The 24,396-nt window shown below is 46.6% G+C and overlaps 1 protein-coding gene and 1 long non-coding RNA gene across 4 annotated transcripts in view; one reads left to right on the top strand and one right to left on the bottom strand.

The window, feature by feature from the left end:
* The window catches only part of LOC134927387 (ATP-binding cassette sub-family B member 5-like), a 215,993-nt gene extending 201,145 nt beyond the window's left edge, over positions 1-14,848 (bottom strand). The window contains exon 1 of one of the 2 annotated variants that reach the window (XM_063921764.1): positions 14,741-14,848. In XM_063921764.1, the coding sequence (XP_063777834.1) occupies positions 14,741-14,785 (45 nt within the window). In that variant the 5' untranslated portion in view covers positions 14,786-14,848. The remainder of the gene's footprint in view (positions 1-14,740) is intronic. The other variant, XM_063921761.1, reaches the window with a different exon arrangement.
* LOC134927389 (uncharacterized) overlaps positions 1-24,396 on the top strand; it is a 253,695-nt gene that overhangs the window by 81,255 nt on the left and 148,044 nt on the right. The window lies entirely within an intron of this gene.

Raw genomic sequence — 24,396 nt, 5'->3', positions numbered from 1 at the left:
TCTGGGCGTCTTTTACCTGTGATGTGTGTGACAAAGTGGGCAGGGCCTGTTTAGAGAACACATGCAGGGGCCCATTTATCAAGTAGTTTTAGCTTTTTAAACTTGTTGCATATAATAATAATATTATTATTATTATTATTATTATTATTATTATTATTATTATGTTATAATATTATTATTATTATTATTATTATTATTACAGTTTCTTATATAGCGCAGTATATTCCGTTGCGCTTTACAATTAGAACAACAGTAATAGAACAAAACTGGGTAAAAACAGACAGACATAGAGGTAGGAACAGAGGCGGAACTACCGGCAGTGCAGGCAGTGCACTGCACTGGGGCCCGCCTCTGTCCAGGGGCCCAAGCATGTAATGAGTCAAACTGACTCATTACATGCCGCTGTGCGCTGCGGGCAACCGCTGCCCGCAGCGCACAGCCGCCCGGCGAAGAGAGGAGAGGAGAGGAGAGGAGAGGAGCAGCGGTACTACAGACGGGGGAAGGAGGAGGAGGGAGGCTGAGAAGGGAGCCGCAGCAGCGCTTTGTTACTGGTGGAGGCGCTGCTGCTGCTGCCCCTCTGCTTCCCTATAGGCTGTCTTCCGAGAACAGCCTATAGGGAAGCAGAGGGGCAGCAGCAGCAGCGCCTCCACCAGTAATACAGCGCTGCTGCGGCTCCCTTCTCAGCCTCCCTCCTCCTCCTTCTCTCCAGCCCGGGAATCGTCTCTGACGCTGCACCGAGGAGCCTGAGCCAGCGGAGAGGGTAAGTATAATTCTTCTTTCTTTCTTTCTTTCTTTCTTTCTTTCTTTCTTTCTTTCTTTCTTTCTTTCTTTCTTTCTTTCTTTCTTTCTTTCTTTATTTCTTTCCTTCTTTCTTTCCTTCTTTCTTGTGCCTGCCTGCCGCAATGTGTAAAAATGGGGGACTACCTGCCGCACTGTGTAAAAATGGGGGACTACCTGCCGCACTGTGTAAAAATGGGGGACTACCTGCCGCAATGTGTAAAAAGGGGGGTATACCTGCCGCAATGTGTAAAAAGGGGGGACTGCCTGCAGCAATGTGTAAAAAGGGGGGACTGCCTGCCGCAATATGTAAAAAGGGGGGACTACCTGCCGCAATGTGTAAAAAGGGGGGACTGCCTGCCGCAATGTGTAAAAAGGGGGAATCAGCCTGCCGCAATGTGTAAAAATGGGGGACTGCCTGCCGCTATGTGTAAAAAGGGGTAATCTGCCCGACGCAATGTGTAAAAAGGGGAATCTGCCTGCCGTAATGTGTAAAAAAGGGGGACTGCCTGACGCTATGTGTAAAACAGGGGGACTGCCTGACGCTATGTGTAAAAATGGGGAATCTGCCTGCTGCTATGTGTAAAAATGGGGAATCTGCCTGCCGTAATGTGTAAAAATGGGGACGCTGTCTGCCGTAATGTGTAACAAGGGCACGCTGTCTGCCGTAATGTGTAAAAATGGGGACGCTGTCTGCCGTAATGTGTAACAAGGGCACGCTGTCTGCCGTAATGTGTAACAAGGGCACGCTGTCTGCCGTAATGTGTAACAAGGGCACGCGGTCTGCCGTAATGTGTAACAAGGGCACGCTGTCTGCCGTAATGTGTAAAAAGGGCACGCTGTCTGCCGCTATGTGTAACAAGGGCACGCTGTCTGCTGTAATGTGTAAAAAGGGCACGCTGTCTGCCGTAATGTGTAACAAGGGCACGCGGTCTGCCGTTATGTGTAAAAAGGGCACGCTGTCTGCTGTAATGTGTAAAAAGAGGAATCTGTTCGCTGTAAGGTGTAAAAGGGTCTCTACCTGGTGTAGTGGTGCTACTGTGCGGCGTAATTTGAATAATGGAGACTACTGTGTTGGTATTATTTTGTGGCCACACCCCTTCCCCACGAAGCCACGCCACTATGTATTTTTGCGCGCGCCTACGGCGCGCACTGCCCCTGGGGTGGACTTGGATGGGGGGGGGGGGGGCAAAGCATTTTGTCGCACCTGGGCCCACCGCTTGCTTGTTCCGCCACTGGGTAGGAAGGCCCTGCTCGCAAGCTTACAATCTAAAGGAAATAGGCATTGATTCACAAAGATAGATGCTACCTATTGCCTAATGGTCCACCAGATTGCTAGGTTCTTAATGGGTTGTATGATGATACCCCGCAATGTTGGCCAAGTGTCAGGAGGGTGTGAGAGAAAGAAAGACAAAATATATGATGTTATGTATACTGTACAGAGAGGATGTAATTAGATAGGGAAGCCCTGAAGGTTATGTGGGTGGGTCTGGAATTTGATAGGCTTGTCTGAAGAGGTGAGTTTTCAGGGAACTTTTAAAGGTTTGGAGACTAGAGGTGAGTCTTACTGTGCATGGGAGGGCATTCTACAGAGTGGGTGAAGCCCGGATAAAGTCCTGTAATTTTGAGTGTGAACAAGTAACGCGTGTGGATGAGAGATGCAGATCTTGTGCAGAGCGGATAGGTCGGGTAGGGAGATATTTTGAGATAAGTGAAAAGATGTATGTTGGTGCAGTTTGGTTAATAGCCTTGTATGTCAGTAAAAGTATTTTATATTTAATACGGTAGAATACCAGTAACCAATGGAAAGACTGACAGAGTGAATATGCAGACGATGAACGTCTAGCGAGGAAGATTAGCCTCACAGCTGCATTCAAAATGGATTGTAGTGGTGAGAGCCTATGTTTGGGAAGACCGGTCCGGAGACTATTACAATTATCAATGCGGGAGATAATGAGAGCATGGATTAGAGTTTTTGCTGTGTCTTGTGTAAGATCAGTGGCAAACGCAGGATTTGCATGGGGGGGTTTCCAGAACAGGGTGGAGCCAATCACGGGGGTGGGGACTGAGGTGACCCAGTATATGCTGGGTCCGTAAAACTAGTGTGTCTGTGTGTGTGTGTGTGTGTGTGTGTGTGTGTGTGTGTATAGATATATATATATATATATATATATATTAATATATATATATATATACATATCTACACATATATAGGGTTCACTATGGTATGCCGGCGGACAGGCTCTCGGCGACCAGTATACCGGCGCTGGGAGCCCGACCGCCGGCTTACCGACAGTGTGGCGAGCGCAAATGAGCCCCTTGCGGCCTCACTGTGCTCGCCACGCTACGGGCATGGTGGCGCGCTATGCGCACCACGCTATTTTATTCTCCCTCCAGGGGGGTCGTGGATCCCCACGAGGGAGAACAATTGTCGGTATGCCGGTTGTCAGGATCCCGGCGCCGGTATACTGTGCGCCGGGATCCCGTCAGTCGGCATACTGAAGACCACCCCATATATATACTGTGTGTATATATATATATATATATATATATATATATATATACACACTCCCGGAGATGCGGCACTCTGGTTCACTTTAGAAAATACAAAGCGGGTGTGGACTCCCAATTGTAGATCAACGTTTCAATATTTATTTATATTGTCATATAAATAAATATTGAACCGTTGATCTACAATTGGGAGTCCACACCCACTTTGTATTTTCTAAAGTGAACCAGAGTGCCGCATCTCCGGGAGTGTATTTAGACTTACATGAAGGCACCGGTGCAGGTGATATGATTCGTTAAGGGGAGTGCCAGACCGACAGGAGTCTTATATATATATATATATATATATACACACACACACACACACACACACACATACATATACACATATACATAGCGTATTAAACATGCATATATATATATATACACACACATACAGTACACGTATATATACACATGTATATATATCATATGTGTGTGTGTGTGTGTGTGTGTGTGTGTGTGTGTGTGTTTATATGTATGTATGTATATACATGTGTATATATGTATGCACATGGATATATATGTACTATAATTAAAATAAAGTAAACTTTTATTGCACTTACAAGTGCCACCAGGAAGACAGCAGGCTGCAGAGGACGCTAGAATTAGAATTAACCACTATACCAATATTAAGTGCTGACAGCAATGGAGACTGGATGTCGAAGTTAACGCAACAGGTGGACAAGTATAAATCAGACCTTATCAAATTTAAAACCAAGAAGCTTGCTACTGTCACAAAAGACTATGTGGAAAATAAAGTCTATGTGTGGGCTAATAACCCATCAGTTAAAACCCACCCTTATCGACAGAGGCCGTACAGAAGATCTCGTCGCTTCCCGCTGGAAGGTGAAACCTCCAGTGGTACTTCTAACAGCGAAACCGACGCTGCTTCTTCCCAACGACATCCACGTACACAGCATGCCCCTTTAGGTGTGAAAACCAGGGCACAACGCGAAGGGCCGGTCGATCAAGAACCAGACGAGGCAGGCAGTGCGAAAGGGAGGGGAGGAAAAGGAACAAAGTCCAAGAAGTAGTACATAATTTGTCTTCACGGACATTGACCAATGCTGAGGTCAGCATACTATCTAAAGGACTGAATTTTGTGCCTACAAACCCGCATAGGACATTTGACAGTAAGGTAGATTTATGTAGATTTAATAGGCAATTACGCCTCAGAGAATTTTTTAATTCTAAGCCTGATGTATCAAGGATGGATGATTGTCCTGTTAGGCCAAAGTCTACCTTTGATCCATATTCTACCAATGCAGCAATTAAGGTATTTACCAAAACCATGTCTGATTGTATTGATACTTGTGATATTAGCAGTAAGCAACGCACCTCCAATATTACATCAGCTGAACGGGAGGCTTTACACCACCTGTCGACATATCCTGATATCACTGTGCGCCCCGCCGATACAAAGTGAGGCAACCTATTTAAAGGACACCTCTACATTTTTACAAAAATTACGGGAGGTTGACAATCTTCCTGACACTTGCTGGTTATGCACGGCGGACGTTGTCAGCTTGTACACCAGCATCCCGCATGGTCGGGGTCTGGAAGCTGTGAGCAACCTCATAGATGGTAATTCCAAATTTACAGGTCCCGTGATCCAATTTTTTATGAGTTTGATGCAGCTAATACTGAATAGGAATTACTTTTTATTTAATAATGAATTTTTTCAACAAATAAAAGGCTGTGCGATGGGGTCTTGTGCCGCACCGGCATATGCTAATGCCTTCATGTTTTGTGTGGAACAGGCATTATTTTTTTCTAATCCCCAGTATAAATCCAATATAGCTATGTATACTCGCTATATTGATGACGTGTTCATGTTATGGACAGGGTCACGTGAGGCGTTCGTAGACATGATGCATCAAGTAAATTTGATGGATGACTCCATCAAATTCACTTTTGATATACAGGTGGAAACCATTAATTTCCTGGATGTGAAAATTATTAGAAAAAATGGCACATTTATTACTACCATTTACCAGAAGCCGACTGATGTTAACAGTTTACTATTGGCCTCTAGCCATCATCCAAAGCCTTTGAAAAATGGTCTTCCGTACTCACAGTACCTACGGGTACACCGGATTTGTAGCAGTACGGATGAAGATAATAAACAAATGGACCTTATGACTTCCAGATTTTTGGAGAGGGGCTACAATGGTGAACTGTTACGATCAGCCAGAAAAAAGGCCATGTCTCAACCAAAAATTCCCGTTGCAGTAACGGTTTCAAAGACAAAACAGGACAAGAATACCGTTGTCTGTGTGACTGACTATACTACATCTAGTCAAATAATTAATAAAACAGCTAAAAGAATATGGCCCATAATACAGAGGGATCCAGATCTCTCAAGTATTAGCTCCAGTAAATTGATGTTGTGCTATAGGAGGGGTAGCAACATACGAGATATAGTTGTACACAACGACATCTCACGACAAGTTGCTACTGAGACTGCCACATTTCTAGTAAGAAAACCAGGGAATTATAAATGCACTGGCTGTGTTACTTGTCAGTATCTTGAAACCGGTGATTACATAACACATCCGCATACCGGAATCAAGATTAAAATCAAACAAGTTCTCACCTGTACTAGTGATTTTGTAATATATTGCATTAAATGCCCATGTGGGCTCTACTATATAGGCAAAACGTCCTGCCTTTTTATGGTACGCATGAGCCAGCATAGGAGTGCAATAAAGCAGATACTGGAGGGTAAGCAAGTGGACCAACCGATAGCAAAACATTTTAAAGCACGCCAACACAGTCTAGCCACTTTACGGTATAAAATGTTGGAACATGTCCCTTTAACTAAACGAGGAGGAGATAGGCAGAAAACTCTGTTGCAAAAGGAGGCACGTTGGATACACCGACTTAATACGGTGGCTCCCAATGGCCTTAATGAGACACTGTCACTTACATGTTTCCTATAGTATATAGGCTGTATTTTCGATGAAAAAAGTTTATTTGTAATCAATAACTGTATCTTTGGTATTGATAGATAGGCTTATAATGAACATCTCAGCATAGAAGTATCTATAAGTACATATATATTACATAAATAATAATTCTGTTTCCAGCTTTGTAAATGAGTCCGTTTTGCATTACTGTTTCCATGGTGATGGTTTAATTCACTGGTCCGGTGAACGTCATCACATTGACTCTGTTTGTCTCCAAGTGATGACGTACCCGGAAGTAAGTCCGGCGGCGCCTGCCGGGGACTGTGCACGTGGGAGGTGTTTAGAGTATAAAGGTAGGATTGTTTTAAGTCATATTTTGTATCTTCTGATGACGGTTGAATAAAACCGAAACGTTAAGCCTAAGCAGTACCGAGTGATCTCAGTTATTGCATTGAAGAAATCCGTGAGTGCCACCGTCACTTGTATCTATATATATATATATATATATATATAGCAATACAAAGACAGCCAGGCACTCCAAGGACTCTTCTGCAATCACCTTTATTGGTGTGTTAGCTCAACATGTTTCAGGGCATCAGCCCTTTCGTCAGGATACACCACATACAACAAACAGACAGACACAAAACATTTAAATACCTGTTTGATGAGTCCTATCTCTCACCGGTGTCCACGTCCTCAGCTGCAGCCGCTGATGCCCCGCCGGAGTCTCACTTCCGGGTTCACGCAAGGCGCGGTTGCTTAGCAACCGTCTGCTTGCGCTCCAGTGAAGCAAGTCAGACACAGTGTTCACCGTAGGCGTCATCTGAGGGGGACTGCCGGGGACAAGACATTCACCTAAATCAACTACCAACAATAAAAACGATCAGAGATCATTGAAAAATATATACATACACATGCAGCAGCCAGTGGATCATAGTGAATAAGAATTTTAGAAAAAGAGATTAGAAAAATATACAGTGCTGGTTGTTAGAATATAAACAACTATACATATTACTTGCACTGAGTTTAGAACTGACATCCAATTACCGTAAACTGTTCCAGTTAATTTTATCATTCAATCCGCCAGGTACCGTGGTGCCCAGACGGATAATCCATCTAGCTTCCAGCACACATAGTGCTTTGATCCGATCGCCTCCGCGGGGAGACTCCCGCACATGATCAATCATAAAGTACTTTAGATCTGACAGTGTATGGCCCATCATCTTAAAATGGCGAGCCACTGGCTGATCTATAACTCTGCCCTCAGTTGACAAATGTATCGCCGACCTATGTAAGGCCATACGTTCGCGGAACTTCCGAGAAGTCTGGCCCACATAATATAACCCACATGGGCATGTGACCACGTACACCACAAATGATGAGGTACACGTGAGCACATGCCGGATGTCATATTTAATTTGCAGATGGGGGTGTTGAAAGGATTTACAAGCTAACAAAAATCTGCATGTGGTGCAGCTATGACAGCTATAGCACCCTGCAGGTTTAACATATACATTTGGTGATCGAGGGGCACCCCTGCCTGTGATGTCAGTAATCATAAGTCTGTCCTTGAGGTTACGGCCTCTCCTAAATGCTGCTAATGGACGAGTGGATTTAAAGCATGGAAGGTCTTTGTCTGAGGCTATAATAGGCCAAAGTGCCTTCGTCGCTCGGTTTATCACCGTGCTGGCAGTAGTGGAGGTACTAACCCAAGGGAAGACATTCTCAGATGTTTTAATGTGTGATTGCATTAACTGAGCTCTTGGTATGCTCAATACTTGCACTTTATTCTCTTCTAACATCCTAGGGTCATAACCTCGTGTTATGAATTTAGAGATTAATTCATCTATAGCCTCAGCTGCCTTTGCTGGATTACTGGAAATTCTAGCCACCCTCATCATCTGTGAGCGGGGCAAACCTCGCTTCAAAGATGACGGGTGATGACTAGAGGCCAGCAGAAAGGTATTTCTGTCCACATCTTTTTGAAATACTTCGGTGACAATTTTGCCCTCGCAGACATTAATTTGTACATCCAAAAAATGTACTTGAACTTCACTATATATAGATGTAAATTTCAATTTACATGTTTGAACAGGAAGAGAGGTTACTGTTGAATAATCCTGATGTATCTGGAGGCATTAAACTGTATACCAGATACATAGATGATGTATTTCTGTTATGGGAAGGTAGGATAGAATCCTTGATTACCACATTGGATGGAATTAACGGCAGCAACTCCCCTATTAAATTTACATCTATATATAGTGAAGTTCAAGTACATTTTTTGGATGTACAAATTAATGTCTGCGAGGGCAAAATTGTCACCGAAGTATTTCAAAAAGATGTGGACAGAAATACCTTTCTGCTGGCCTCTAGTCATCACCCGTCATCTTTGAAGCGAGGTTTGCCCCGCTCACAGATGATGAGGGTGGCTAGAATTTCCAGTAATCCAGCAAAGGCAGCTGAGGCTATAGATGAATTAATCTCTAAATTCATAACACGAGGTTATGACCCTAGGATGTTAGAAGAGAATAAAGTGCAAGTATTGAGCATACCAAGAGCTCAGTTAATGCAATCACACATTAAAACATCTGAGAATGTCTTCCCTTGGGTTAGTACCTTCACTACTGCCAGCACGGTGATAAACCGAGCGACGAAGGCACTTTGGCCTATTATAGCCTCAGACAAAGACCTTCCATGCTTTAAATCCACTCGTCCATTAGCAGCATTTAGGAGAGGCCGTAACCTCAAGGACAGACTTATGATTACTGACATCACAGGCAGGGGTGCCCCTCGATCACCAAATGTATATGTTAAACCTGCAGGGTGCTATAGCTGTCATAGCTGCACCACATGCAGATTTTTGTTAGCTTGTAAATCCTTTCAACACCCCCATCTGCAAATTAAATATGACATCCGGCATGTGCTCACGTGTACCTCATCATTTGTGGTGTACGTGGTCACATGCCCATGTGGGTTATATTATGTGGGCCAGACTTCTCGGAAGTTCCGCGAACGTATGGCCTTACATAGGTCGGCGATACATTTGTCAACTGAGGGCAGAGTTATAGATCAGCCAGTGGCTCGCCATTTTAAGATGATGGGCCATACACTGTCAGATCTAAAGTACTTTATGATTGATCATGTGCGGGAGTCTCCCCGCGGAGGCGATCGGATCAAAGCACTATGTGTGCTGGAAGCTAGATGGATTATCCGTCTGGGCACCACGGTACCTGGCGGATTGAATGATAAAATTAACTGGAACAGTTTACGGTAATTGGATGTCAGTTCTAAACTCAGTGCAAGTAATATGTATAGTTGTTTATATTCTAACAACCAGCACTGTATATTTTTCTAATCTCTTTTTCTAAAATTCTTATTCACTATGATCCACTGGCTGCTGCATGTGTATGTATATATTTTTCAATGATCTCTGATCGTTTTTATTGTTGGTAGTTGATTTAGGTGAATGTCTTGTCCCCGGCAGTCCCCCTCAGATGACGCCTACGGTGAACACTGTGTCTGACTTGCTTCACTGGAGCGCAAGCAGACGGTTGCTAAGCAACCGCGCCTTGCGTGAACCCGGAAGTGAGACTCCGGCGGGGCATCAGCGGCTGCAGCTGAGGACGTGGACACCGGTGAGAGATAGGACTCATCAAACAGGTATTTAAATGTTTTGTGTCTGTCTGTTTGTTGTATGTGGTGTATCCTGATGAAAGGGCTGATGCCCTGAAACATGTTGAGCTAACACACCAATAAAGGTGATTGCAGAAGAGTCCTTGGAGTGCCTGGCTGTCTTTGTATTGCTATATGGATATTCCTGCATGAGGCACCAGGACCAGTTGTCATTACAGCGAGGAGTGCCGGCTGAATTGGAGTAGCATATATATATATATATATATATACACACACACTCCCGGAGATGCGGCACTCTGGTTCACTTTAGAAAATACAAAGCTGGTGTGGACTCCCAATTGTAGATCAACGTTTCAATATTTATTTATATTGTCATATAAATAAATATTGAACCGTTGATCTACAATTGGGAGTCCACACCCGCTTTGTATTTTCTAAAGTGAACCAGAGTGCCGCATCTCCGGGAGTGTATTTAGACTTACATGAAGGCACCGGTGCAGGTGATATGATTCGTTAAGGGGAGTGCCAGACCGACAGGAGTCTTATATATATATATATATATACACACACACACACACACACACATACATATACACATATACATAGCGTATTAAACATGCATATATATATATATATACACACACATACAGTACACGTATATATACACATGTATATATATCATATGTGTGTGTGTGTGTGTGTGTGTGTGTGTGTGTGTGTGTGTGTGTGTGTGTGTGTGTGTTATATGTATGTATGTATATACATGTGTATATATGTATGCACATGGATATATATGTACTATAATTAAAATAAAGTAAACTTTTAGTGCACTTACAAGTGCCACCAGGAAGACAGCAGGCTGCAGAGGACGCTAGACAGCCATTAATAATACTCATGCAGCTAAAAAAAAAAAATTTTTTTTTTTTTTTTTAGTGGAGGAAGGTTTCTGGGTGCTCAGAACCCCCCCCCCCCCTGGGTGCGCCACTAAAGATATGGTTGTATTCTGGATATGTTTCTTAGATGTATGTAACATGATCTTGAGACAGATTGAATGTGGGGTTACTTTCGGTCAACCGCTGACCGCAAAGTTCCCACCATTGGATACAATGGAGCGCATAGGCGCTACATTGTATCTCTGCCGTGTGCAGCCTCACAGACACTACAGGAGCACACAGCAAATCAGGAGAGTGCCACGACGTGGCGCTCCCTGATTGGCTGAAGGGACCCTCTTTGACAGGAGTCAGGGGGGTCCTGGCAGTCGGGGAAAGGGGTCCCATGTGTAAACATAGGACCCCTTTCAGTGCGTGGTCGGGTTTCCGTTTTTTTGTTTTGCCAAGTACGTGGATTATACAAAGAACAGAAAATACACTGGATTATGTGAGTATAATTTTTTTCACAGGTACCCCGAGGATTCTACATGGAGAAGAGGACCGAGTCTCGTGTGAACATAGGTAAGTATGTATGTTTGGAGGTGTGCATGTATGTAATAAACTTATACTGTCACGGTGTGTGTGTCCTGTGTTTTGTTGGGTATTTTTTTAGTAGTAGTACTACAGGTAGCAGCGGGCCCGGTTTTCCACCGCATGCTGGTACTTGTGGTTCTCCAAGTACCAGCTTGCGGAGGAGGCTTGCTGGGACTTGTAGTACTGCTACTAAATACAATATTCTCATTTTTTTCACAAGGCTATCAGCCCCCCATCCGCCGCCCTTGGATGGGGGGACAGCCTTGGGCTTCACCCCTGGCCCTTGGGTGGCTGGAGGGGGGGGGAACCCCTTGATTTAAGGGGTCCCCACTCCTCCAGGGTACCCCGGCCAGGGGTGACTAGTTAGTGATTTAATGCCAGGGCCGCAGGGACCTATATAAAAGTGTCCCCCGGCTGTGGCATTATCTCTCTGACTAGTGGAGCCCGGTGCTGGTGTTAAAAATACGGGGGGACCCCTACGCTTTTTGTCCCCCGTATTTTTGGCACCAGGACCAGGCGCAGAGCCCGGTGCTGGTTGATCAAATATGGGGGAACCCCTGTCATCCCTCCCCCCATATTTTTTCAACCAGGACCGGCTCAAAGAGCCCGAGGCTGGTTATGCTTAGGAGGGGGGACCCCATGCAATTTCCCCCCCCCCAGTTTTACTAAAAATAGACCCGCACTTGAGCACTCAGAGACTAACACCCAAATACGAATGAATAGTGAATACCCGTATTGTATGAAATAACAGTCGCATTTGACCGATGGTCTATTCATTCGTATTTCAGAACTTTGCCGTTAAATCCATTACGAATAGACCAGACACTGCCGAGATTTGTGCTTAGTGAATTCCCGGATTGGGACTTTGAAAAAACAAAACACAAATCGGACAAACTCAAATTTTTAGTAAATATTGGCCCTAGGCAGCGAGCTTGTGGGGCAGGGATGATTGCTGTGTTCTCAACAGTGATAGAGATATCAGGTTGGTAACTACTATTGGCTGGTGGAAAAATAATTAATTCTGTTTTGGAAATATTAAGTTTGAGGTGGTGAGAGGTCATCCAAGATGAAATGGCAGAAAAGCATTCAGTGACATGGCCCAATACAGAAGGTGACAAATCTGGGGAGTATAGGTAGATTTGAGTATCATCCGCATACAGATGGTACTGACATCCGAAAGAGTTGATTAGTTTGCCAAGAGATGTGGTATAGATAGAGAAAAGCACAGGACCTAGGACTGAGCCTTGCGGTACTCCAACTGAGAGAGGTAGCGAAGAGGAGATGGAATCAGAGAAACAAACACTGAAGGAGCGATTAGATAGGTAGGATGAGAACCAAGAAAGGGCTGTGTCCTGAATACCTAGGGATTGTAGTGTTTGTATGAGAAGAGAGTGGTCAATAGTGTCAAAAGCAGCAGAGAGATCAAGGAAAATAAGTAGTGAGTAATGGCATTTAAATTTAGCAGTGACCAAATCATTCACTACCTTAGTCAGTGCTGTCTCTGTGGAGTGTTGGGCACGAAATCCTGACTGAAGTGGGTCCAGTAGGCTGTGTGAGTTAAGAAAGTGTGTGAGGCGAGTGTGGGCAAGTCTCTCAAGTAGCTTGGAGGGGCATGGGAGGTGAGAGATGGGACGGTAGTTTGAGATAGAGTTAGGGTCAGAGTTTTGTTTTTTCAGAATGGGAGTAATCACTGCATGATTGTACAGAGAAGGAACGATACCAGTAGACAGAGAGAGATTACAGATTTTAGTTAAGGTTGGGATTTACACAGCAGACAGAGCATTTCTAATTTGTGAGGGTATAGGGGGTCATTCCGACCCGTTCGAATGCAGCGGTTCTTCGCTGCGGTGCGAACGGGTCGGGACTGCAGCTGCACGGCGGCCGCAATGTACATGCGCGTCGTTGCCTGGCAATAATGGTCGCAGGGCAGTGACACCGCCAGTACAGAAAGTGATCGCAGCGGCGATCGCATGAAGACTGACAGGTGGGAGGCGTTCCCGGGTGTCAACTGACCGTTTTCAAGGCGTGGTGAGGCGAACGCAGGTGGATCCAGGCATTTGGAGGGCGGATGTCTGACGTCAATCCCGGGATCTTCGTCGCTGGATCCGTCGCACACAGGGTAAGTAACTTTTACCCTGGTCTTGTTTTGCAGGATACTTTTTTAGGATAGCAGGGCTGCACAAGCGATCGCATCCCTGCCACACTAAAATACACACCCCCATAGGCGGCGTCAAGTTGATCGCACGAGCAGCAAAATGTTGCTACGTGCGATCAACTCGAAATGAGGGCCATAGAGTCAAGGGGAGAGGTAGTAGAGTAGGCAGATGAAAAGAGTGCAGATACTTCATCTTCATTTGTAGGATCAAATGAAGAGAAGGTGTTAGAGGGTTCAGGCAGGGAATTGAGCAGGTCACTGACTGTGGAAGAGCATGCCATTTAATTTCGGATCTTTTCAATCTTGTCCTTGAAATAGGAAGCAAGATCATGAGCACTGAAAGTGGCTGGTGGGTTGGGTGAGGGTGCTCCAAATAACAAATGGTGCTCCAGCCAATCAACTGTCACGTGTTTGAAAAATGACAGTTGGGAGCTGATCGGCTGGAGCACTATTTATCATATGCAACAAGTTTTAAATAGCTAAAACAAATTGATAAATGGGCCCCACAGTCTGAACTGCTACAGTACACTGGAAAGCACAATGGGGGTCATTCCAAGTTGATCGTAGCTGTGCAAAATTTTGCACAGCTACGATCAACTTTCCTGACATGCGGGGGGACGCCCAGCATGGAGCTAGTCCGCCCCGCATGACAGTCTGGCACCCCCTCGCAGAAGCCTTTGCACTTCAGGAGTAACTCCCGGCCAGCGCCACTTTAGCGAGCTGGCCAGGAGCTACTCCTCGCTCCCTGGCCCGCAGCGGCTGGGTATGATGTCACGCAGCCGCTGCGGCCCGCCCCCATTCGGTCCGCCTGCATTGGCCGGACCGCGCCTACGAAACGGCAGAGAAACGCAGCCGTTTCGCTCCCTCCTGCCCATCGATCGCCTCTGCCTGTCAATCAGGCAGAGGCGATCGCTGTCCTGCCACGGCCGTCGGCCGTGCCGCATGCGCAGGCGCACAAAGGCGTGAAAACGCAGCGAGCGAATGGGTCGGAATGACCCCCAATGACGGCTTCTTACTTTGTCAAAACACATGTAAGAACAATCAAGTTCTGAGCAAATTAGGATCTGACTGAAAACACAGCAGCTTGCTATATACATAATAGTAAGCAAAGAGTCACTTGAACTTGATGTTCCTCAAAATGTATCCGACATCTCTGTATTATATAATTTGCTGTCCATTAAAAAATAAAATACAATGTGGCTTTGCTGTAAGTTTACCATTTTCTGTACAATAAATCTCTGTGCTCTTACCCCTGGACGCATTGTGTTTCTCCTTCTCCTTCTCTTTGCGGCCATCCTGCCTCCTTTCCCAGCAGTGTGTGAGCAGCTCTAGCTGTGCTGTCTGGCAGGGGAGGAAGGAGGAGTCGCAGGATCGTGTGTCTTAGAGACCGGCTTCATCATTCAGCAAAGCACTGGCTCTTGTAATAATAATAACCCATGAGGGTTTTCCCAGCTCCACCTGTGTGTCATCATATAATTCCAGCCAGAGGTGCTTTTACTAACATACAGTATATAGCAATTAAGAAATCCTATTGTCATCAGAACTCTTATTTTGAATCTAGCATCTTTTGATCAACAGATTCCGGGCACCTGTTCCCTCTAATACAGGGGCAGAGTGTTACATAATATAATTGATATTACCTTATAAATATCTGCAATAAATAATGTCTAATTTTGTGGAGATTTTTACTATAATAAAGTTATTAGCAGACATAGGGGCAGATTTATTAAGCCTGGTGAAGTGAAAAAGTGAAGGGTCATAACTAGTGATGTGCACCAGAAATTTCTCTAACGTCCTAGTGGATGCTGGGGACTCCGAAAGGACCATGGGGAATAGCGGCTCCGCAGGAGACTGGGCACAAAAGTAAAAAGCTTTAGGACTACCTGGTGTGCACTGGCTCCTCCCCCTATGACCCTCCTCCAAGCCTCAGTTAGATTTTTGTGCCCGAACGAGACGGGTGCAGGCTAAGGGGCTCTCCTGAGCTGCTTAGTGGAAAAGTTTAAAGTAGGTTTTTTATTTTCAGTGAGACCTGCTGGCAACAGGCTCACTGCACCGAGGGACTAAGGGGAGAAGAAGCGAACTCACCTGCGTGCAGAGTGGATTGGGCTTCTTAGGCTACTGGACATTAGCTCCAGAGGGACGATCACAGGCCCAGCCATGGATGGGTCCCGGAGCCGCGCCGCCGGCCCCCTTACAGAGCCAGAAGAGTGAAGAGGTCCGGAAAATCGGCGGCAGAAGACGTCCTGTCTTCAATAAGGTAGCGCACAGCACCGCAGCTGTGCGCCATTGCTCTCAGCACACTTCACACTCCGGTCACTGAGGGTGCAGGGCGCTGGGGGGGGCGCCCTGAGACGCAATAAAAAACCTTTATTTGGCAAAAAATACATCACATATAGCTCCTGGGCTATATGGATGCATTTAACCCCTGCCAATTTTTCCATTAAAAAGCGGGAGAAAGGCCGCCGAGAAGGGGGCGGAGCCTATCTCCTCAGCACACTGGCGCCATTTTTTCCTCACAGCTCCGTTGGAGGAAGGCTCCCTGACTCTCCCCTGCAGTCCTGCACTACAGAAACAGGGTAAAACAAGAGAGGGGGGGCACTAAATTGGCATATTAATATATACAGCAGCTATATTAGGGAAAAACACTTATATAAGGTTATCCCTGTATATATATAGCGCTCTGGTGTGTGCTGGCAAACTCTCCCTCTGTCTCCCCAAAGGGCTAGTGGGGTCCTGTCCTCTATCAGAGCATTCCCTGTGTGTGTGCTGTGTGTCGGTACGCTGTGTCGACATGTATGAGGAGGAAAATGATGTGGAGGCGGAGCAATTGCCTGTGTTAGTGATGTCACCCCCTAGGGAGTCGACACCTGACTGGATGGTCTTATGGAAAGAATTACGTGATAGTGTCGGCACTTTACAAAAGACTGCCGGCAAATCAGTTAATACCTGTACAGGCGTCTCAAACACCGTCAGGGGCTATAAAACGCCCGTTACCTCAGGTCGATACAGACACTGGCACGGACACTGACTCCAGTGTCGACGGTGAGGAAACAAACGTATTTTCCAGTAGGGCCACACGTTACATGATCACAGTAATGAAGGAGGTTTTGAACATTTCTGATACTACAAGTACCACAAAAAAGGGTATTATGTGGGGTGTGAAAAAACTACCCGTAGTTTTTCCTGAATCAGATGAATTAAATGAGGTGTGTGATGAAGCGTGGGTTTCCCCCGATAAAAAACTGCTAATTTCTAAAAAATTATTGGCATTATACCCTTTCCCGCCAGAGGTTAGGGCGCGTTGGGAAACACCCCCTAGAGTGGATAAGGCGCTCACACGCTTATCAAAACAAGTGGCGTTACCGTCTCCTGATACGGCCGCCCTCAAGGAACCAGCTGATAGGAAGCTGGAAAATATCCTAAAAAGTATATACACACATACTGGTATTATACTGCGACCAGCAATCGCCTCAGCCTGGATGTGCAGTGCTGGGGTGGCTTGGTCGGATTCCCTGACTGAAAATATTGATACCCTGGACAGGGACAATATATTATTGACTATAGAGCATTTAAAGGATGCATTTCTATATATGCGTGATGCACAGAGGGATATTTGCACTCTGGCATCAAGAGTAAGTGCGATGTCCATTTCTGCCAGAAGAGGGTTATGGACGCGACAGTGGTCAGGTGATGCGGATTCCAAACGGCATATGGAAGTATTGCCGTATAAAGGGGAGGAGTTATTTGGGGTCGGTCTATCGGACCTGGTGGCCACGGCAACGGCTGGGAAATCCACCTTTTTACCCCAAGTCACCTCGCAGCAGAAAAAGATACCGTCTTTTCAGGCTCAGTCCTTTCGTCCCCATAAGGGCAAGCGGGCAAAAGGCCACTCATATCTGCCCCGGGGCAGAGGAAGGGGAAAAAGACTGCAGCAGACAGCCTCTTCCCACGAACAGAAGCCCTCCCCCGCTTCTGCCAAGTCCTCAGCATGACGCTGGGGCCTTACAAGCGGACTCAGGCACGGTGGGGGCCCGTCTCAAGAATTTCAGCGCGCAGTGGGCTCACTCGCAAGTGGACCCCTGGATCCTGCAGGTAGTATCTCAGGGGTACAAATTGGAATTCGAGACGTCTCCCCCTCGCCGGTTCCTGAAGTCTGCTTTACCAACGTCTCTCCCCGACAGGGAGGCGGTATTGGAAGCCATTCACAAGCTGTATTCCCAGCAAGTGATAATCATGGTACCCCTCCTACAACAGGGAAAGGGGTATTATTCCACGCTGTTTGTGGTACCGAAGCCGGACGGCTCGGTGAGACCCATTTTAAATCTGAAATCCTTGAACACTTACATAAAAAGGTTCAAGTTCAAGATGGAGTCACTCAGAGCAGTGATAGCGAACCTGGAAGAAGGGGACTATATGGTGTCTCTGGACATCAAGGATGCTTACCTCCATGTCCCAATTTGCCCTTCTCACCAAGGGTACCTCAGGTTAGTGGTACAGAACTGTCACTATCAGTTTCAGACGCTGCCGTTTGGATTGTCCACGGCACCCCGGGTCTTTACCAAGGTAATGGCCGAAATGATGATTCTTCTTCGAAGAAAAGGCGTCTTAATTATCCCTTATTTGGACGATCTCCTGATAAGGGCAAGGTCCAGGGAACAGTTAGAGGTCGGAGTAGCACTATCTCAAGTAGTACTACGACAGCACGGATGGATTCTAAATATTCCAAAATCGCAGCTGATTCCGACGACACGTCTGCTGTTCCTAGGAATGATTCTGGACACAGTACAGAAAAAGGTGTTTCTCCTGGAAGAGAAAGCCAGGGAGTTATCCGACCTAGTCAGGAACCTCCTAAGACCAGGCCAAGTGTCAGTACATCAATGCACAAGGGTCCTGGGAAAGATGGTGGCTTCTTACGAAGCGATTCCATTCGGCAGATTCCACGCAAGAACTTTTCAGTGGGATCTGCTGGACAAATGGTCCGGATCGCATCTTCAAATGCATCAGCGGATAACCCTGTCTCCAAGGACAAGGGTGTCTCTCCTGTGGTGGTTACAGAGTGCTCATCTCCTAGAGGGCCGCAGATTCGGCATTCAGGATTGGGTCCTGGTGACCACGGATGCCAGCCTGAGAGGCTGGGGAGCAGTCACACAGGGAAGAAATTTCAAGGGCTTGTGGTCAAGCATGGAAACGTCACTTCACATAAATATCCTGGAACTAAGGGCCATTTACAATGCCCTAAGTCAGGCAAGACCTCTGCTTCAGGGTCAGCCGGTGTTGATCCAGTCGGACAACATCACGGCAGTCGCCCACGTAAACAGACAGGGCGGCACAAGAAGCAGGAGGGCAATGACGGAAGTGGCAAGGATTCTTCGCTGGGCGAAAAATCATGTGATAGCACTGTCAGCAGTGTTCATTCCGGGAGTGGACAACTGGGAAGCAGACTTCCTCAGCAGACACGATCTTCACCCGGGGGAGTGGGGACTTCACCCAGAAGTCTTCCACATGATTGTGAACCGTTGGGAAAAACCAAAGGTGGACATGATGGCGTCCCGCCTCAACAAAAAACTGGACAGATATTGCGCCAGGTCAAGGGGCCCTCAGGCAATAGCTGTGGACGCTCTGGTAACACCGTGGGTGTACCAGTCAGTGTATGTGTTCCCTCCTCTTCCTCTCATACCAAAAGTACTGAGAATCATAAGAAGGAGAGGAGTAAAGACTATACTCGTGGCCCCGGATTGGCCAAGAAGGACTTGGTACCCGGAAATTCAAGAGATGCTCACAGAGGAAGGAAAAAGGCATTCCGGATGAAGGCATCCCTACCCTGATCAAAGCCAGGAAGGATGTGACCGTACAACATTATCACCGTATTTGGCGTAAATATGTTGCGTGGTGCGAGGCCAGGAAGGCCCCTACAGAGGAATTTCAACTGGGTCGATTCCTGCATTTCCTGCAAACAAGACTGTCTATGGGCCTCAAATTAGGGTCCATTAAGGTTCAAATTTCGGCCCTGTCAATATTCTTCCAAAAAGAACTAGCTTCTGTTCCTGAAGTTCAGACGTTTGTCAAGGGAGTACTGCATATACAGCCTCCTTTTGTGCCTCCAGTGGCACCTTGGGATCTCAATGTAGTTTTGGGATTCCTAAAATCACATTGGTTTGAACCACTCACCACTGTGGACTTAAAATATCTCACATGGAAAGTGGTAATGCTGTTAGCCCTGGCTTCAGCCAGGCGTGTTTCAGAATTGGCGGCTTTATCCTATAAAAGCCCTTACCTAATTTTTCATACGGACAGGGCAGAATTGTCCTCAATTTCTCCCTAAGGTGGTTTCAGCTTTTCACTTAAACCAGCCTATTGTGGTGCCTGCGGCTACTAGGGACTTGGAGGATTCCAAGTTACTGGACGTAGTCAGGGCCCTGAAAATATATGTTTCCAGGACGGCTGGAGTCAGAAAATCTGACTCGCTGTTTATCCTGTATGCACCCAACAAGCTGGGTGCTCCGGCTTCTAAGCAGACGATTGCTCGTTGGATTTGTAGTACAATTCAGCTTGCACATTCTGTGGCAGGCCTGCCACAGCCAAAATCTGTAAAAGCCCATTCCACACGGAAAGTGGGCTCATCTTGGGCGGCTGCCCGAGGGGTCTCGGCTTTACAACTTTGCCGAGCAGCTACTTGGTCAGGGGCAAACACGTTTGCTAAATTCTACAAATTTGATACCCTGGCTGAGGAGGACCTGGAGTTCTCTCATTCGGTGCTGCAGAGTCATCCGCACTCTCCCGCCCATTTGGGAGCTTTGGTATAATCCCCATGGTCCTTTCGGAGTCCCCAGCATCCACTAGGACGTTAGAGAAAATAAGAATTTACTTACCGATAATTCTATTTCTCATAGTCCGTAGTGGATGCTGGGCGCCCATCCCAAGTGCGGATTGTCTGCATTACTTGTACATAGTTATTGTTACAAAAATCGGGTTATTGTTGTTGTGAGCCATCTTTTCAGAGGCTCCTTCTGTTATCATGCTGTTAACTGGGTTCAGATCACAAGTTGTACGGTGTGATTGGTGTGGCTGGTATGAGTCTTACCCGGGATTCAAAATCCTTCCTTATTGTGTACGCTCGTCCGGGCACAGTATCCTAACTGAGGCTTGGAGGAGGGTCATAGGGGGAGGAGCCAGTGCACACCAGGTAGTCCTAAAGCTTTTTACTTTTGTGCCCAGTCTCCTGCGGAGCCGCTATTCCCCATGGTCCTTTCGTAGTCCCCAGCATCCACTACGGACTATGAGAAATAGAATTATCGGTAAGTAAATTCTTATTTTTTCGGGTTTTGTGTTTTGGATTTGGATTCGGTTCCGCGGCCGTGTTTTGGATTCGAACGCGTTTTGGCAAAATCTCCCTGAAAATTTTTTGTCGGATTCGGGTGTGTTTTGGATTTGGGTGTTTTTTTTTCAAAAACCCCTCAAAAACAGCTTAAATCATAGAATTTGGGGTTAATTTTGATCCTATAGTATTATTAACCTCAATAACCATCATTTCCACTCATTTATAGTCTATTCTGAACACCTCACACCTCACAATATTATTTTTAGTCCTAAAATTTGCACCGAGGTAGCTGGATGACTGAGCTAAGCGACACAAGTGAGCGGCACAAACACCTGGCCCATCTAGGAGTGGCACTGCAGTGTCAGAAAGGATGGCACTTAAAAAAAAATTTGGCCCCAAACATCACATGATGCAAATATATATATAAAAAAAAAAAGAGGTGCAAGATGGTATTGTCCTTGGGCCCTCCCACCCACCATTATGTTGTATAAACAGGACATGCACACTTTAACAAACCCATCATTTCAGCGACAGGGTCTGCCACATGACTGTGGTTGAAATGACTGGTTGGTTTGGGCCCCCACCAAAAAAAGAAGCAATCAATCTCTCCTTGCACAAACTGGCTCTACAGAGGCAAGATGTCGACCTCATCATCCTCCTCCGATTCCTCACCCCTTTCACTGTGTACATCCCCCTCCTCACAGAGTATTAATTCGTCCGCACTGGAATCCACCATCACAGGTTCCTGTGTACTTTCTGGAGGCAATTGCTGGTGAATGTCTCCACGGAGGAATGATTATAATTCATTTTGATGAACATCATCTTCTCCACATTTTGTGGAAGTAACCTCGTACGCCGATCCGTACAAGGTGACCGGCTGCACTAAACACTCTTTCGGAGTACACACTGGAGGGGGGGCAACTTAGGTAAAATAAAGCCAGTTCGTGCAAGGGCCTCCAAATAGCCTCTTTTTCCTGCCAGTATACATACGGACTGTCTGACGTGCCTACGTGGATGCGGTCACTCATAAAATCCTCCACCATTCTTTCAATGGTGACAGAATCATATGCAGTGACAGTAGACGACATGTCAGTAATCGTTGGCATGTCCTACAGGCCGGACCAGATGTCAGCACTCGCTCCTGAGTGCCCTGCATCAGTTCCAGCGGGTGGGCTCGGAATTCTTATCCTTTTCCTCGCAGCCCCAGTTGCGGGAGAATGTGAAGGAGGAGCTGTTGACGGGTCACGTTCCGCTTGATTTGACAATTTTCTCACCAGCAGGTCTTTGAACCTCTGCAGACTTGTGTCTGCCGGAAAGAGAGATACAACGTAGGCTTTAAACCTAGGATCGAGCACGGTGGCCAAAATGTAGTGCTCTGATTTCAACAGATTGACCACCTGTGAATCCTGGTTAAGCGAACTAAGGGCTCCATCCACAAGTCCCACATGCCTAGCGGAATCGCTCCGTTTTAGCTCCTCATTCAATCTCTCCATCTGCTTCTGCAAAAGCCTGATGAGTGGAATTACCTGACTCAGGCTGGCAGTGTCTGAACTGACTTCACGTGTGGCAAATTCAAAGGGTTGCAGAACCTTGCACAACGTTGAAATCATTCTCCACTGCACTTGAGTCAGGTGCATTCCCCCTCCTTTGCCTATATCATAGGCAGATGTATAGGCTTGAATGGCCTTTTGCTGCTTCTCCATCCTTTGAAGCATATAGAGGGTTGAATTCCACCTTGTTACCACCCCTTGCTTCAGCTGATGGAGGGGCAGGTTCAGGAGTGTTTACTGGTGCTCCAGTCTTCAGCACATGGTGGCTGAATGCCGAAAGTGGACCGCAATTCTTCGGGACACCGACAGCATCTCTTGCACGACCCTGTCATTTTTAAAAAAATTCTGCACCACCAAATTAATTGTATGTGCAAAACATGGGACTTTCTGGAATTTGCCCACAAGTAACGCACGCACAATATTGGTGGCATTGTCCGATGTCACAAATCCCCAGGAGAGTCCAATTGGGGTAAGCCAATCTGCGATGATGTTCCTCAGTTTCCGTAAGAGGTTGTCAGCTGTGTGCCTCTTATGGAAAGCGGTGATACAAAGCTTAGCCTGCCTAGGAACGAGTTGGCATTTGCGAGATGCTGCTACTGGTGCCGCTGCTGCTGTTGTTGCTGCGGGAGGCAATACATCTACCCAGTGGGCTGTCACAGTCATATAGTCCTGAGTCTGCCCTGCTCCACTTGTGCACATGTCCGTGGTTAAGTGGACATTGGGTACAACTGCATTTTTTAGGACACTGGTGAGTCTTTTTCTGACGTCTGTGTACATTCTCGGTATCGCCTGTCTAGAGAAGTGGAACCTAGATGGGATTTGGTACCGGGGACACACTACCTCAAGAAATTCTCTAAGTGCCTGTGAATTAACGGTGGATACCAGACACACGTCTAACACCAACACAGCTGCCAAGGCCTGAGTTATCCTCTTTGCAACAGGATGACTGCTGTGATATTTCATCTTCCTCGCAAAGGACTGTTGGACAGTCAGTTGCTTACTGGAAGTAGTACAAGTGGTTTTCTGACTTCCCCTCTGGGATGACGATCGACTCCCAGCAGCAACAACAGCAACGCCAGCAGCAGTAGGCATTACACTCAAGGATCCATCGGAGGAATCCCAGTTAGGAGAGGACTCGTCAGACTTGCCAGTGACATGGCCTGCAGGACTATTGGCGTTCCTGTCTAAGGAGGAAATTGACACTGAGGGAGTTGGTGGTGTGGTTTGCAAGAACTTGGGTACAAGACGAAAAAGGGATTTAGTTGGCAGTGGACTGCTTCCGCTGTCACCCAAAGTTTTTGAACCTGTCAATGACTTCTGATGAATGCGCTCCAGGTGACGTATAAGGGAGGATGTTCCTAGGTGGTTAACATCCTTACCCCTACTTATTACAGCTTGACAAAGGCAACACACGGCTTGACACCTGTTGTCCGCAATTCTGTTCAAATAATTCCACGCCGAAGAGGTGATTTTTTTAATAATTTGACCAGGCATGTCAATGGACATATTCATCCCACGGACAACAGGTGTCTCCCCGGGACTTAAACAAACCACCTCACCATCAGAATCCTCCTTGTCAATTTCCTCCTCAGCGCCAGCAACACCCATATATTCATCCTTGTCAGCGTCCGCAGTCTTACCGGTACGCTGGGGCCGTGGGGCTGGCTTCCTTGGCGATGTGTGGGCAGCGGCGGAGGTGGGCTGCTGCGCCGGATCCGTGGGCAGCAGTAGCGGCGGTGAGGGGGTCCACTCGTGGCGGCGGGATGCCGCTACAGCGGGTCGCTCTTGCTGAGCCGTTGCTAGGAGAGACAAGGGGCAGTGAGCAATGTGGCTTTGCAAAAAGGTCTGCATTACTGGGCGCCGCCATGTTGGAGACCAAGTTTAAGCATAGTTCCTGTTTCTTCCAGCCAATCCAGGGAAAGCTCTCCCTATAAAAGGGGGCTGGTTTAGGACAGGGACGCCAGTGCTTCAAGTTACAACCCTGTTGTAGGTGCTTTAGCCTGTGCTCCCAGGATTCCTGCTGTATTCTGGTTCCTCC

This window comes from Pseudophryne corroboree, chromosome 5, assembly GCF_028390025.1.
Source record: "Pseudophryne corroboree isolate aPseCor3 chromosome 5, aPseCor3.hap2, whole genome shotgun sequence".
Classification (NCBI taxonomy): Eukaryota; Metazoa; Chordata; class Amphibia; order Anura; family Myobatrachidae; genus Pseudophryne; species Pseudophryne corroboree.
This window is presented reverse-complemented; position numbering and strand designations above follow the sequence as displayed.